At 50.3% G+C, this 15,049-nt stretch overlaps 1 protein-coding gene across 2 annotated transcripts in view; it reads left to right on the forward strand.

Moving 5' to 3' along the window:
* Positions 1-15,049, forward strand: part of ANKH (ANKH inorganic pyrophosphate transport regulator) — a 152,202-nt gene that overhangs the window by 115,771 nt on the left and 21,382 nt on the right. For both annotated transcript variants that reach the window (XM_064160787.1, XM_064160788.1), the window contains one exon: positions 1,669-1,764. In XM_064160787.1, coding sequence (XP_064016857.1) covers positions 1,669-1,764 — 96 coding nt within the window. The remainder of the gene's footprint in view (positions 1-1,668; positions 1,765-15,049) is intronic.

Below are 15,049 nucleotides of genomic sequence, written 5' to 3' on the forward strand. Positions count from 1 at the left end.
GAGCTGTTCAAGGCAGGACTGGACGTGGCACTTGGTGCCATGGTCTGGCCTTGAGCTCTGTGGTAAAGGGTTGGACTTGATGATCTGTGAGGTCTCTTCCAACCTTGGTGGTACTGGGATACTGTGATACCTCCAGATGTGCTTTGAAAGTCTCCAGAGAAGACCCCACAACCTCTCTGGACAGCCTGCTCCAGTGCTCTGGGACCCTTACAGTAACGAAGTTCCCCAGTGTGTTGAGGTGGAACCTCCTGTGCTGCAACTTAGATCCACTGCTCCTTGTCCTTGTGTACATATTCCTTTATCTCAAAGGAGCAGCCTCCAGCTCTGATACTCCTGTGTCAGATATCAGCAGAGCAATACAGGAGTTTCTCAAGAATGTCACTGAGAGATCTGACTAATGATGAGTGGCAGGGCATATGGGAACGTCTGAGTAAGTTCTTAGGGCAGTGGAGTCCTCTGCTGGTTTGGAAATTCCCCCCTGAGCAAATGCAAACTCCTGACAAGCTGGTGGAATGCTTGAGGAAAGGTCAGCCTGGGAGTTGGCAAGAGAAAGAAATCACCACAGTGTGTTGTGGATCAGCACATGCATAGCAAACTCTTCTCATCAGTGTTCAGACTGCTCACAGGCAAGAGAAGGTCCCTGGGCCAGCAGAGAATCAGCCTGTGCCAGCATCAGCTTCCCCTGTACGGAAGGAGAACCCTAGAGGGAAATCAGCTTCCTCTGCAACAGATAAGGACAAACAAGAACAAGAGAAGGAGCCAGGGCTGCTTGCTCCCCTCTTATCTCTGCCTTTGGAGGATGGCCAAGGACAGATGAAACAAGCAGAAGGCCTCAACAATGTGAGGGAGGAGATCTCTCCTTCTGTGTCCAGGCCTGTGTTTCAGTTGTGAAGGAGCTGTCCCAGGAGCTCCATGGCCTCAGGAGAACATGTTCTACGCCCCACCTATGGACTGCGTTCGAGCCGTGAGGAGCAGGACTCCTAAGGGAGCTCTGCTTTTGACACCCCATCCTCTCACAGACCATGGCATTTGGTTTTGATTTGTCCCCTGAGGACAATTTTAAGTCTTCTGCTTCATTGGCTACATCAGACATTTGGAAGAGGGATTTTTGTTGTTGTTTCAAGTAGAACTTCGCTGCTGTGTGAGTACAGAGCCTGCATTCAAGGTCCAAAGGTCCAGCATCTCATAGCCCTAATTATGTTCTGTTCATTAAACTGCATTAATGGGGCCAGCTGTTGCAGGAGCTTTGTTTAGGTTACCTGTTTATCTAATTGGATCGATGCCTGCATTGGTGCTTGCCAAGTGGTAAAAAGGAACTAAATCTTTTTTTTTTGCCTCCTGTGAAAATATGATAAATGATTTAAACTGAGGTTCAAACAAAACTGAAAGTGGGATTTCCTTAGAAGGAGGTACCACCTTTTTTTCAAAGCTTATTCCTTAGCAAAGTGCAGAGATTATTCAGCCCTCGGGGAGCACAGGAACAGTTGCTGTCAGTTTCAGCAGAAGATATTCTGTGGTGGTACAAAATACTCAAAAAGCTCTGTTTGAAAAGCAAACACAGATATTCATGTGCACAGCCGGTCAGGGCCACCGCATGACTCTGGTGTCATCAGCCTCCCGGTCGTCTGGAGCCAAACTAATGTGCATTATCTCTTTCTCTTACCCTAGAATAACCCCAGCAATAAACTGGTGAACACCAACAGCACTGTCACAGCAACGCATATCAAGAAGTTCACTTTTGTTTGCATGGCTTTGTCTTTAACGGTAAGAAACCTTTGTGCAACTCTCTGGCTTTCATCTCAACCAGAAAATGATCTCCCCTACCTAATGCTAAAAGCAGTAGCAGTTCAAGAGAGGTGAGTTGTCTTTTCTTATGCAGCTCTGTTGCTTTTATCTGGAGGAGGCAGTGTGGTCATAGGACCAGAGCACTCAGAAAAGCAGCTCACATGAACTCGTGCTAGGTGCTTTAAGGGCGAGGGGTATTTCATTCCCGCTGTGCTTCAAGTCAGTCTCCGCATGGAAGGTGCTATCAGAGATCTGCTTTGCTTTTTTCCCTTTGTTTTTTCTTTTCCTTTTAAATTGAACAAAAGCTCCAGTAACCAGCATGTCAGGAAAATGGAAAACTGCTCATTTGCCTTCTGCAGTGGGATGGCAACATGTGCCCAGGCAGCTTTCATCTCCTGTGGATGCTGGGGGAGGCAGCGCGTGTCCAAACTGCGGTAGCTGTTCCTTGCTGCCTTGTATGGCACTGCTCTTCCATTCTGGGGGTGCTTTCATTGTGATGGTTTGAGTGTTACCCACCCCCACACTTAAGAAAATCACCCAGACTGCTAAGTTAACTAAGTCACAGGCTGAAATATGTTTAACTGGTAAGGAGTGGCAGAAATCATCGAATCATAGATTCATAGAATCATAGAATCAAGCAGGTTGGAAGAGAGCTCCAAGATCATCCAGGCCAAATTAGCACACAGCCCTGTCCAATCAACCAGACCATGGCACTAAGTGCCTCAGCCAGGCTTTTCTTGAGCACCTCCAGGGACAGCAACTCCACCACCTCCCTGGGCAGCCCATTCCAATGCCAATCAGTCCCTCTGTGAAGAACTTCCTTCTAACATCCAGCCCATACCTCCCCCAGTGCAACCCGAGAATGTGTCCCCCTGTTCTGTTGCTGCTTGCCTGGGAGAAGAGGCCAACCCCCACCTGGCTACAGCCTCCCTTCAGGTAGCTGTAGACAGCAATGAGGTCACCCCTGAGCCTCCTCTTCTCCAGGCTAAACAACCCCAGCTCCCTCAGCTTTTGTCCAAAGCACGAATGGTTTTGGCTACTTTAGTGTAACTACTGATGCAAAGAGTACCATTACACTGACTAGGGTTGTACATGTGTATGAAAACAAGCCTACATTCCACTAAAAAGCAGGGGAAAGACATCCTAAAGAGATAGAAGACTAAATATCAGGCTGTCTGACCTCCTTCTGTCCCAAGGGATAAAATACAGAAACACCACCACATTTACCTGGGAGCTGGCATTGTTTAGTCTGGAGGAGAAGACACAGTGGGGAGACCTCACTGAACTCCACAACTGTCTAAAAGGAGGTTGTGGTGATGTAGGTGTCTCTGTGTTCTCCCTGGTATCAAATGATAGAAGAAGAGGAAATGGTCTCAATTTGTGCCAGGGGAGATCCAGATTGGAACTGGTCCTCATGAGCCTTGCATTCTGGGAATTGACTTTTTGAGACAAGGTTGTTTCTAAAATCCTAGAAGTCACAAATGGGCTTTTGGAATAGCATCTTGAGATGGTTTGGGTGTTACTCACCCCCCCCCACTCTTAGGAAATGACCCAGATTAGACTCAGCCAGCTGGAAATTAGGGAATGAAGCTTTATATTTGCAGCTTGACACAATATATAAAGAGATATCTACAATATCTACAGCTAGAGACAGAAATAGACAAGTTAGAAAGTCACCCAGAAACACAGCAGCCCTCCCAGAAACCAGAGTCCCCAGGGGGGGCTCCCAACCACCCTTCCACCTTCCTCCCACCAATATGTGCCAGTTACATGCTGAAAGAGGGGGGAGGGGTTCAGGGGGGGTGATAGAGGAAATATGCAGCTTGCATTGTGAATGGCTGCTGGGAAGCTCTGCAGCAAGAAGTGATGGCATCAGAGAAGGTCAATGTGTGCACCCATGTGCCCTGCACAGGAACTGCATCTTTGCACTTGTGTGGTTTGCTTAGCTGTGTCTTTCAGGGCAGCAGTGCACAGCTTTACCCAGTGTGGCTCTGCAGTCTTACTCTGCTGTTTCAGAGGCATGGAGGAGGTGCCCCTGCAGGTGCAGGAAAGGCCTGATAATGAGGGGAGGGGTTTGAGGTTTTGGTGTGCTCTGGTCCTAGGCTCTGTAAGCTGCTCAGGCTCACTGTGACAGTTTGGGTGTTACCCACACCCCCACTCTTATGAAATCACTCAGACTAGACTCAGTGGCTGGAAATTAAGAATTAAACTTTATATTTACAGCTCAGCACAGCACACAAGCAGGTATTTACAATAGCTACAGCTAGAGACAGAAATAGACAAGTTAAAAAGTAATGCAGGGACACAACAGCCCTGCCAGAAACCAGAGTCCCCAGGAGGGGCTCCCAACCACCCTGCCACCTTCTCCCCACCCCTTTACCGTACCCCAGACTTTGCCTTAGGTTCAAGGTGAGTTTGGAGGATTGGCCAGAGTGGGTAGAAAGCAGAATTAGTTAGATAGGAAGTTGGGGAGAGAAGTGCAGACAGCCAGAGCCAGAGAACAACTTTGTTATCTATATTTATGTTCTTGTTCATATCCATCTCAGCAAGCCTATGAGTGCAGCAGCCATCACCACTGTTTCCTTTGCACAGCCTATCAGCTACTTCCTCTCCCCAAAACATTCTTGCTGGCTTCAAACTAGCACACTTAATGCATGTTGGTTTTGTTTACTCTGGAACTGAAAAAGGGCAACCCCAGAGATGGTGCTGACATTGGTAAAATGATCTAGTGATGAAGGCTGCTGGGATGAAGGTTGGACTGGCTGATGCTGGTGCTCCTTTGCAGCCACAGCGATTCCTAGTGCTGAGATGTTGTGCTGAGGGCTTTGGTTTAGCCAAGGACTTGTCAGTGTGCAACTAATGATTGGACTCGATGAGCTTGAAGGGCTTTGCCAATCTAAGAAAGTCAGTGATTCTGTGAAGTTAAGATGTAAGTTTTTTCATGTGGCTTAGGGGCCAGTAGCTTTTGCTCTAACTTCTGTTTCCTACCACACATGGGAAACTGGCCACTGAGTTGGTCTTTGTCTGACACTTCCTGTGACTCTCATGTTATCTGACATCACACATCTTGAGGTGTTCTGCATGTGATGTGCCTCATTTGAAGTCTGTAAGTGTTATCAGAGACCCACAAAGGGGAAAGCTTTCCGTTATAAATTGTTCTGAGAATACTGCAGCTACCTGCAGGGAGGCTGTAGCCAGGTGGGGTTGGGCTCTTCTGCCTGACAACCAGCAACAGAACAAGGAGACAATCTCAAAGTGTGCCATGGGAGGTCTAGGCTGGAAGTTGTTGGCAGAGAGAGTGATTGGCATTGGAATGGGCTGCCCAGGGAGGTGGTGGAGTCACTGTCCCTGGAGGTGTTGAAGCAAAGCCTGGCTGAGGCACTTAGTGCCATGGTCTGGTTGACTGGACAGGGCTGGGTGCTAGGTTGGACTGGCTGAGCTTGGAGCTCTCTTCCAACCTGGCTGATTCTATGATTCTGTACTTCAGGCTCAAAGCTCTCTCTGAACTGCCAACTTTCATACCCCTTCTGGGCATTTGTAGGCTCACTTGAGTTCTGATAGATCATGAGCTTCTCACATTACCATCACCATCCTCTGCAGAGTAATTTTTAAACACTGCAAAGATTTTGTTGGGTAACTTCACAGATTTTTTTTGTCCAGACTTTCTCCATAGTGCTTCCAAGGCCTCTATTTCATAAGGTCATCATGAGAGATTTGGCTGCACTGAAACACTAGAAACACTTTCGAGGGCTTTTCCTGTCCTGTTTCTGGTTTTGTTTGCTAGTCACAGATCCTTAGTACTGCTTGTCCATAGACAGAGCAAAAACTGAAGATACATAAGTTTTAAAGACTTGCTTTGGTTCAAGAGGCCAAGTCTGAAAATGCTTCAGCACACAACTTCAGTAGACATCATGGTGGCTCAAGCTATTAGATAATCATAGGTTGGAAAAGATATCCAAGACCAGTGAGTCCAACCATCAACACAATCATGGCCATTAAACCATGTCCCAGAGTGCCATGTCCACATATTTCTTGACTTCCTTCGGGGGGGTGAATCCACCACCTCCCCAGGCAACGAGTTTCAAGGCCTGACCACTCTTTCCATAAAGAAACTTGTCCTAAAATCTAATCAGAATCTCCCCTGGCACAATTTCAGGCCATTTCCTCTTATTCTATCATCTGATACTAGGGAAAAGAGACCAACACACATCTCACTACAACTTCCTTTCAGGTAGTTATAGAGAACAGTGAGGTCCTCCCATCAGTCTTATCATAGAATCATAGAATCAACCAGGCTGGAAGAGACCTCCAAGCTCATCCAGTCCAACCTAGCACCCAGCCCTAGACAATCAACCAGACCATGGCACTAAGTGCCTCAGCCAGGCTTGGCTTCAACACCTCCAAGGACAGCGACTCCACCACCTCCCTGGGCAGCCCATTCCAATGCCAATCACTCTCTTTGCCAACAACTTCCTCCTAACATCCAGACTAGACCTCCCCTGGCACAGATTGAGACTGTGTCCCCTTGTTCTGTTGCTGGTTGCCTGGCAGCAGAGGCCAACCCCACCTGGCTACAGCCTCCCTTCAGGGAGTTGTAGACAGCAATGAGCTCTGCCCTGAGCCTCCTCTTCTGCAGGCTGCACACCCCCAGCTCCCTCAGCCTCTCCTCACAGGGCTGTGCTCCAGGCCCCTCACCAGCTTTGTTGCCCTTCTCTGGACACCTTCCAGCACCTCAACATCTCTCTTGAATTCAGGAGCCCAGAACTGGACACAGCACTCAAGGTGTGGCCTGAGCAGTGCTGAGTAGAGGGGCAGAATAACCTCCCTTGTCCTGCTGGCCACACTGCTCCTGAGCCAGGCTCTTCTCTTCTCCAGACTAACTGATTCTTGTTCCCTCAGCCATTCATCATAAGACTTGTTCTCAAGACCCTTCACCAGCTCCATTGCCCTTCTCTGGCCACACTACAGCCATTCAATGTCTCCTCTGTAGTGGGAGGCCCAAAACTGAACACAGTGTTCAAGTGCAGCCTCACCAGTGCCTAGCACAGGGGGACAGTCACTTCCCCACTCCTGCTGGCTGCACTATTCCTGATACATGTCAGGATGCTGTTGGCCATGGCCACCTGAGCACACTGCTGGCTCATGCTCAGACAGTTGTCAGCCAGCACCCCCAGGTCATTTTCTGCAGGGCAGCTTTCCAGCCACTCATCTCCAAGCCTCTGTCATCGCATGGAGTTGTTGTGACCCAAGTGCAGGACCCAGGACTTGCCTTTGTTAAAGCTCACACAGTTGAACTCAGCCCAGTGATCCAGCCTGTCCAGATCTCTTTGCAGAGCCTTCCTCTCCTCAAGCAGATGAACACTTCCACCCAGTCTGGTATCATCTGCAGAGTTACCGAGGATATGCTCAATTCCCTTGTCCAGATCATTGGTAAAGATATTGAAGAGAACTGGCCCCAAAACTGAGCCCTGGGGAACACCACTAGTGACTGGTTAGCAACTGGGTTTAACTCCGTTCACCAGCACTCTTTGGGCCCAGACATGCATCCAGTTCTTAACCCAGCAAAGCATCCACACATCTAAGCCATAAGCAGAGAGTTTCTCCAGGAGGATGATGTGGGAAGCACTTGTGATAGGCTTTACTGAAGTCTAGATCACAGAATCACAGAATTTCTTAGACAGGAAAATACCTCCAAGCTCATCGAGTCCAATCATTGGTTTCACACTGACAAGTCCCTGACTAAACCAAAGCCCTCAGCACAACATCTCAGCACTAGGAATCGCTGTGGTTGCAAAGGAGCACCAGCATCAGCCAGTCCAACCTTCATCCCAGCAGCCTTCATCACCAGACCATAGCCTCAAGCACCACATCCACTCTCCCTTTAAACACCTCCAGGGCTGGCGACTCCACCACCTCCCTGGGCAGCCTGTGCCAGTGCCTGATGAACAACACCCACAGCCTTTCCCGTGTTCACTAAGCAGCTCACCTTGTTGTAGAAGGTTATCAGGTTCATTAAGCAGGACCTGCTCTTCATGAACCCATGCTGTCTGGGCCTGATGATCTGGTTGTCCTGCACATGATGTGTAATGGCACTCCAGATGACCTGCTCCATGTCTTTCCCTGGCACTGAGGTCAGACTGACAGGTGTTTAGTTTCCTGGGACTTTCTTACATCCTTTCTTATAGATGGGCATCACATTTGCCGAGCTGCAGTCAGCTGCAGCCTGCCTGCTTAGCCGGAGCTGCTGGTAGATGATGGAAAGCAGCTTAGTGAGCACTTTGGCCAGCTCCCTCAATACCCTTGGATGCATGACATCTTGGTCCCATCAGAGTATGTATGCCTTAGTGGTGCAGTCAGTCACTAACCATCTCTTCTTGGACTATGGGGGCTTCGTTCTACTCCCCATCCCTATCTTCCAGCTCAGGGAGCTGGGTATCACTATCAGTATCGGTATCACCAAGGTTGGAAGAGACCTCACAGATCAAGTCCAACCCTTTACCACAGAGCTCAAGGCCAGACCATGGCACCAAGTGCCACGTCCAGTCCTGCCTTGAACAGCTCCAGGGACGGCGACTCCACCACCTCCCCGGGCAGCCCATTCCAGTGTCCAATGACTCTCTCAGGGAAGAACTTTCTCCTCACCTCCAGCCTAAATCTCCCCTGGCACAGCCTGAGGCTGTGTCCTCTTGTTCTGGTGCTGGCCACCTGAGAGAAGAGAGCAACCTCCTCCTGGCCACAACCACCCCTCAGGTAGCTGTAGACAGCAATAAGGTCTCCCCTGAGCCTCCTCTTCTCCAGGCTAACCAATCCCAGCTCCCTCAGCCTTCCTCGTAGGGCTGTGCTCAAGGCCTCTCCCCAGCCTCGTCGCCCTTCTCTGGACACACTCAAGCATCTCAATGTCCCTCCTAAACTGGGGGGCCCAGAACTGAACACAGCACTCAAGGTGTGGTCTAACCAGTGCAGAGTACAGGGGCAGAATGACCTCCCTGCTCCTGCTGGCCACACCATTCCTGATGCAGGCCAGGATGCCACTGGCTCTCTTGGCCACCTGGGCACACTGCTGGCTCATGTTCAGGTGGGTATCAATCAGCACCCCCAGATCCCTCTCTGTTTTGCTGCTCTCCAGCCACTCTGACCCCAGCCTGTATCCAGCAGACAACCAGTCTTGCGACTAAAGACTGAGGCAAAGAGGACACTGAGTGCCTTGGCCTTGGCCACTCTGTTCCCTGCTGAATGCAGCAAAGGACAGATGCTTGTTAGTCTTCCTTTCATTGCTAATGTATCTGTGGAAGGATTTCCTGTTCTCTTCAATAGCTGAAGCAAAATTCATTTCTAGCTGGGCTTTGGCCCTTCTAATTTTCTCCCTACATAGTCTTAGGACAATCTTGTAGTCCTCCAAGTGGGCTACCCCTTCATTCAATGAATTTAGACCCTCTTTTGCTCCTTAAGGTGCAACCAAATGTCTCCATTCAGCCAGGCCAGCCTTCTTCCCAGCCAACTCATCTTTTGGTATGTGAGGACATCCTCTTCCTGCACCTCTAAGGCTTCCCTCCTGAAAAGTGTACAGCCTTTCTGGGCTCTTAGGACTCTCAGGACTGCCTCCCAAGGGACTCTGTCCACTATTCTCCAAAACAGACCAAAGTCTGCCTGCCAAAGTCCTGGGTGGCAGTTCTGCTGACCACCCCTCTGCTCCAGCAGCTGAGACTGCTATCATTGTGTGTCACAAGTTCTGAGCAATTTGACTTCAAATTTCACTCTGTTGCCTCTGGGTCATACAGCTACAATAGCTGAGCCTCAAGGGCCAGCAGTGATCACAGGACCACAGAATGTCAGGGGGTGGAAGGGACCCAAGGAGATCATCCAGTCCAACCCCCATTCCACAGCAGGACCATAATCTAGCTCAGGTGACACAGGAACACATCCAGACAGGCCTTGAAAGGCTCCAAAGGAGGAGACTCCACAACCTCTCTGGGCAGCCTGTGCCAGTGCTCTGGGACCCTTACAGTCAAGAAGTTCCCCCTTGTGTTGAGGCAGAACCTCCTGTGCTGCAGCTTACCCCCATTGCTCCTTGTCCTATCCCAGGGAGCAGTGAGCAGAGCCTGTCCCCCCTCCTGACCCCCAGCCCTCAGTCTTGGGGGGGGATCTATTTATAGACATTTATCAAATCCCCTTTAAGTCTTCTCCAGACTAAACAGTTCCAGGTCCCTCAGCCTCTCCTCCAAAGGCAGTGTTCCAGTGTATCCTGGATGATAGGGGCACAGGAATGTCCTGGCACTGGAACACCCTGGACTCTCTCCAGCAGACCCCTGTCCCCCTTAAACTGGGGAGCCCAAAACTGCAGGCAGTGACTGTGGCTGCTGTGTTTTTCTGGAGAAGCACTACTGCCACAAATGTCAGTTGAACTGCTGGTGAATGATGTCCTTTTGGATCAGTGGCAGGCAGGCACACAGGCTGACCAAGAGAAAAACAAACTGAATACTTACTAGACATGCCCTGTGAATGCAGCCTTCAGTGGGGGAGCTGTAGGAACATGGAAGAGACCAATGGCGTCCTGGACACGAAACTGTCTTTAATATTCAGCTGCCTTAGGCAGAAGGTGTGCCACAAACAGTGTATGTGAACACTTCCATTCAAATGTAGGCAATTTCCTCCCCCTTTCCTGAGAAGAATGAGGTGAGTGACCACTACTGGGCTGAAATCAGTGTTCAACTGTTAGATACCAAGAAAGTTCTAGAGTTTATGCCCTCACCATCATGCATTTGAGCATAATGAGAAGATTCCTGTGTACACACTTAATGAAGTCTGGTGAAGATCAGCCTAGAGCAAAGCAAACTGATTTGCAGATTCCACCCAATGTAGGAGATTATCAGGTGATGTACTTCATTATTTCTCCATCACTCTCACTTAAAAGGCCTTTATCAAAGTATCAAGTGGCTCACAGGATGTCAGGGGCTGGAAGGGTCCCAAACTGATCATCCAGTCCAACCCCCCTGCCAGAGCAGGACAATCCTATCTAACACAGGTCACACAGGAACACATCCAGACAGGCCTTGAAAGGCTCCAGAGAAGGAGACTCCACAACCTCTCAGGGGAACCTGTTCCAGTGTCCTTTGACCCTTGCAGTAAAGAAGTTCCCCCTTGTGTTGAGGTGAAACCTCTTTTGCTGCAGCTTACCCCCATTGCTCCTTGCCCTATCCCAGGGAGCAGTGAGCAGAGCCTGTCCCCTGCTCCTGGCAGCCCTCAGATACTTATAAACATTTATCAAATCCCCTCTCAGTCTTCTCTTCTCCACACTAAGCAGCCCCAGGTCCCTCAGCCTCTCCTCATCAGGCAGTGCCCTCCAATCCCCTCATCATCCTCCTAGCCCTCCACTGGACCCTCTCCAGCAGATCCCTGTCCCTCTGAAACTGGGCAGCCCAAAACTGAACACAGTATTCAAGATGAGGTCTCAGCAGGGCAGAGTAGAGGGGCAGGAGAACCTCCCTTGTTCTGCTGGACACACTCTGCCTAATACAGCCCAGGATCCCATTGGCCTCCTTGGCCAGCAGGGCACATTGCTGTGCCATGGGTAACTTGTTAGCCACCAGCATCCCCAGGTCCCTCTCCACAGGGCTGCTCTCCAGCAGATCACCTCCCAGCCTGTGCTGGTGCAGTTTATTCTTCCTCTCCAGATGCAGGACTCTGCACTTGTCCTTGTTGAACCTCATCTGGTTCCTCTGTGCCCAGCTCTCCAGCCTCAGATGCTGGAAAGGGAAACAAGAAAATACCCTTTCTATTTCCTAGTGACTGGTGCCACAGGTTTCCTCTGTGCACTGAGTGAGAGCTGCTACCAGAGAAAACCACTCCGGTTTTGCCATTTGGATAGCTCTGATGGCCACATACATTCCAGGCTGCCAGTGCTGGGGTTTAGCTCATGAGCTAAAACAACGTTTTCAGGATGAAGTAGTGGTTTCTGAGGTCCTTAGTTTGGGTGTTCTGCCCTGTGCTTTGCTATTAGCCTATGTGATCTTTCAGTATCTTAAGGGGGCCTGCAAAAAAACTGGGGAGAGACTTTTTAGGCTCTGAGGGAGTGACAGGACTGGGGGAATGGAGCAAAGCTGGAAGTGGGGAGAGTCAGAGTGAATGTGAGGAGCATGAGAGTGGTGAGAGGCTGGAATGGGTTGCTGGGGGAGGTGGTTGAGGCCCCATGGCTGGAGGTGTTTGAGGCCAGGCTGGATGGGGCTGTGTGCAGCCTGCTCTAGGGTAGGGTGTCCTTGGCCATGGCAGGGGGGTTGGAACTGGCTGCTCCTTGTGGTCCCTTCCAACCCTGCCTGATTCTATGATTCTAAGACTCTGTGCAGTGCTGAAGCCATCATCCCATTTGCCCATCTCAGCGCTCATGACTGGTAGCAGGCATTCAGAAGATGGCCCAGCAGGGAATTGGGAAAGGGAGAGGGACTGGAGGGGTGTGTGGTGACCTAGAATCATAGAATCATAGAATCAACCAGGTTTGAAGAGACCTCCAAGATCATCCAGTCCAACCTATCACCCAGCCCTATCCAATCAACCAGACCATGGCACTAAGTGCCTCATCCAGTCTTTTCTTGAAGACCCCCAGAGACGGTGCCTCCACCACCTCCCTGGGCAGCCCATTCCAATGGGCATGTGACAGATGTAATGCTGAGGAGAGAGCCCATTGCTTTTTGTCTTCAGACTGCTGGCAGAAAATCAACTGCAAAAATGGCCTATTGGCAAAAAATTGCTGGAGAAGCTTTTTGAACCTTTTCACGATCAGGTTTAGTTCCTGCTTGTGATGGTTGGGGTGTCCCCAGCCCCCCACTTTGGAAATCACCCAGGGTAGACTCAGTGGCTCTGGAAATTGAATGAAGCGAGGAGGTTGCTCTCTTCTCTCAGGTGGCCAGCACCAGAACAAGAGGACACAGCCTCAGGCTGTGCCAGGGGAAATTTAGGCTGGAGGTGAGGAGAAAGTTCTTCCCTGAGAGAGTCATTGGACACTGGAATGGGCTGCCCGGGGAGGTGGTGGAGTCGCCGTCCCTGGAGCTGTTCAAGGCAGGATTGGACGTGGCACTTGGTGCCATGGTCTGGCCTTGAGCTCTGTGGTAAAGGGTTGGACTTGATGATCTGTGAGGTCTCTTCCACCCTTGGTGATACTGTGATGCTGTGATATTGACAGTATCTACAGCTATAGGCAGAAATAGACAGGTTGAAAGTAATACAGAAACACAACAGCCCTGCCAGAAACCAGAGTCCCCAGGAGGGGCTCCCAACCACCCTGCCACCTTCCCCCTGCCCCTCAACCTTAGCCAAGACCTTGCCTTATGTTTAAGGTAGTTTGGAGGGTCAGGCAGGGGGGTTAGGAAGCAGGTGGATTAGTCACACAGACAGAAGGTTAGGTTAGAGAGGTGCAGCCCAAAGCCCAGTGAGTGACTGAGTTATCTATATTTACATTCATCTTACCCATCTCAGCAAGCCTATGAGTGCAGCAGCAGACATCACCACTGTTTCCCTTTCACAGCCTGTAATCTAATTCTTCTCACTGAAACATTCCAGCTAGGCTCAAACTAGCTCAGCTTCAGAAAAAATTCTCTCAAGCATGAGTGGAAGCATTCCTGCCTGGGCAGAGAGATGCTGCACCACCAGAGGCTGACTTTATCAAACCCCCACGAGGCCCTTGTCCCATCCATGGCACCGCACTGAGCCTTTGTCCTGCAACAGAGGCTTTCTGTTTGCCCCAGGGAGGTGGAGACTAACATCTCCTTTGTGATTGTTCAGGTTTCACACAAAGGATCTGTTCTGCTGCCATGGTTTGGGTGTTCCCCACCCCCCACACACTTCTGAAAATCACCCAGATTAGACTCAGCCCCTGGAAATCGAAGAATGAAGCTTTATATTTACAGCTCAGCACAATGTACAGGCAGGCACATACAATAGCTACAGCTAGAGACAGAAACAGACAAGTTAAAAAGTAAGACAGAAACACAGCAGCCCTGCCAGAAACCAGAGTCCCCAGGAGGGGCTCCCAACCACCCTGCCACCTTCTCCCCACCCCTCTACCTTACCCCAGACTTTGCCTTACACTTCAAAGCGAGTTTTGAGGGTCAGCCAGGGGGTTAGGAAGCAGAAGGATTAGTCAGGCAGCTTAGAGAGAGAAGTGCAGCCCAAAAAGCCCAGAGAGAGACTCTCTTATCTGTGTTTATGTTCTTGTTCTTACCCATCTCAGCAAGCCTATGAGTGCAGCAGCCATCACCATTGTTTCCTTTTCACAGCCTATCAGCTAGTTCTTCTCACCAAAATGTGGCAGCTAGGCTCAAACCAGCACATCTGTCTAAGTGGCTGGAGCAAGCAGAAAAGGAAGGCTCAAAAACTGTTGCTACAGCTTGCTTCTGCTCAGACTCCCTCATCACAATAGGAACTGGTGAGGGCTGCAGAAAAGTCAAGACAGAAGAAAATGACCAAGCTGTGCAGAGTCCTGCACCTGGGGAGGAATAACAAACTGCACCAGCACAGGCTGGGAGGTGACTGCTGGAGAGCAGCCCTGTGGAGAGGGACCTGGGGGTGCTGGTGGCTAACAAGTTACCCATGGCACAGCAATGTGCCCTTGTGGCCAAGAAGGCCAATGGGATCCTGGGCTGTATTAGGCAGAGTGTGTCCAGCAGATCAAGTGAGGTTCTCCTGCCCCTCTGCTCTGCCCTGCTGAGACCTCATCTTGAATACTGAGTTCAGTTTTGGGATTCCCAGTTGCAGAGGGACAGGGATCTGCTGGAGAGGGTCCAGCGGAGGGCTGATGAGGAGTCTGGAGGGCACTGCCTGATGAGAAGAGTCTGAGGGACCTGGGGCTGCTTAGTCTGGAGAAGACTGAGAGGGGATTGGATAAATGTTTATAAGTATCTGAGGGCTGCCAGGAGCAGGGGACAGGCTCTGCTCACTGCTCCCTGGGATAGGACAAGCAGCAATGGGGGTAAGCTGCAGCACAGGAGGTTTCACCTCAACACAAGGGGGAACTTCTTTACTGTAAGGGTCCCAGAGCACTGGCACAGGCTGCCCAGAGAGGCTGTGGAGTCTCCTTCTGTGGAGCCTTTCAAGGCCTGTCTGGATGTGCTCCTCTGTGACATGTGTTAGATAGGATTGTCCTGCTGTAGCATGGGAGTTGGACTGGATGATCTCCTTGGGTCCCTTCCAGCCCCTGCCATCCTGTGAGCTGTGTGTTAACAGTTTTCACAGAGAGCCTAGAAATCTGCCAGCATTGATTGATTCAAGCTTTTTA

This window comes from Pogoniulus pusillus, chromosome 21 (assembly GCF_015220805.1).
Source record: "Pogoniulus pusillus isolate bPogPus1 chromosome 21, bPogPus1.pri, whole genome shotgun sequence".
Classification (NCBI taxonomy): domain Eukaryota; kingdom Metazoa; phylum Chordata; class Aves; order Piciformes; family Lybiidae; genus Pogoniulus; species Pogoniulus pusillus.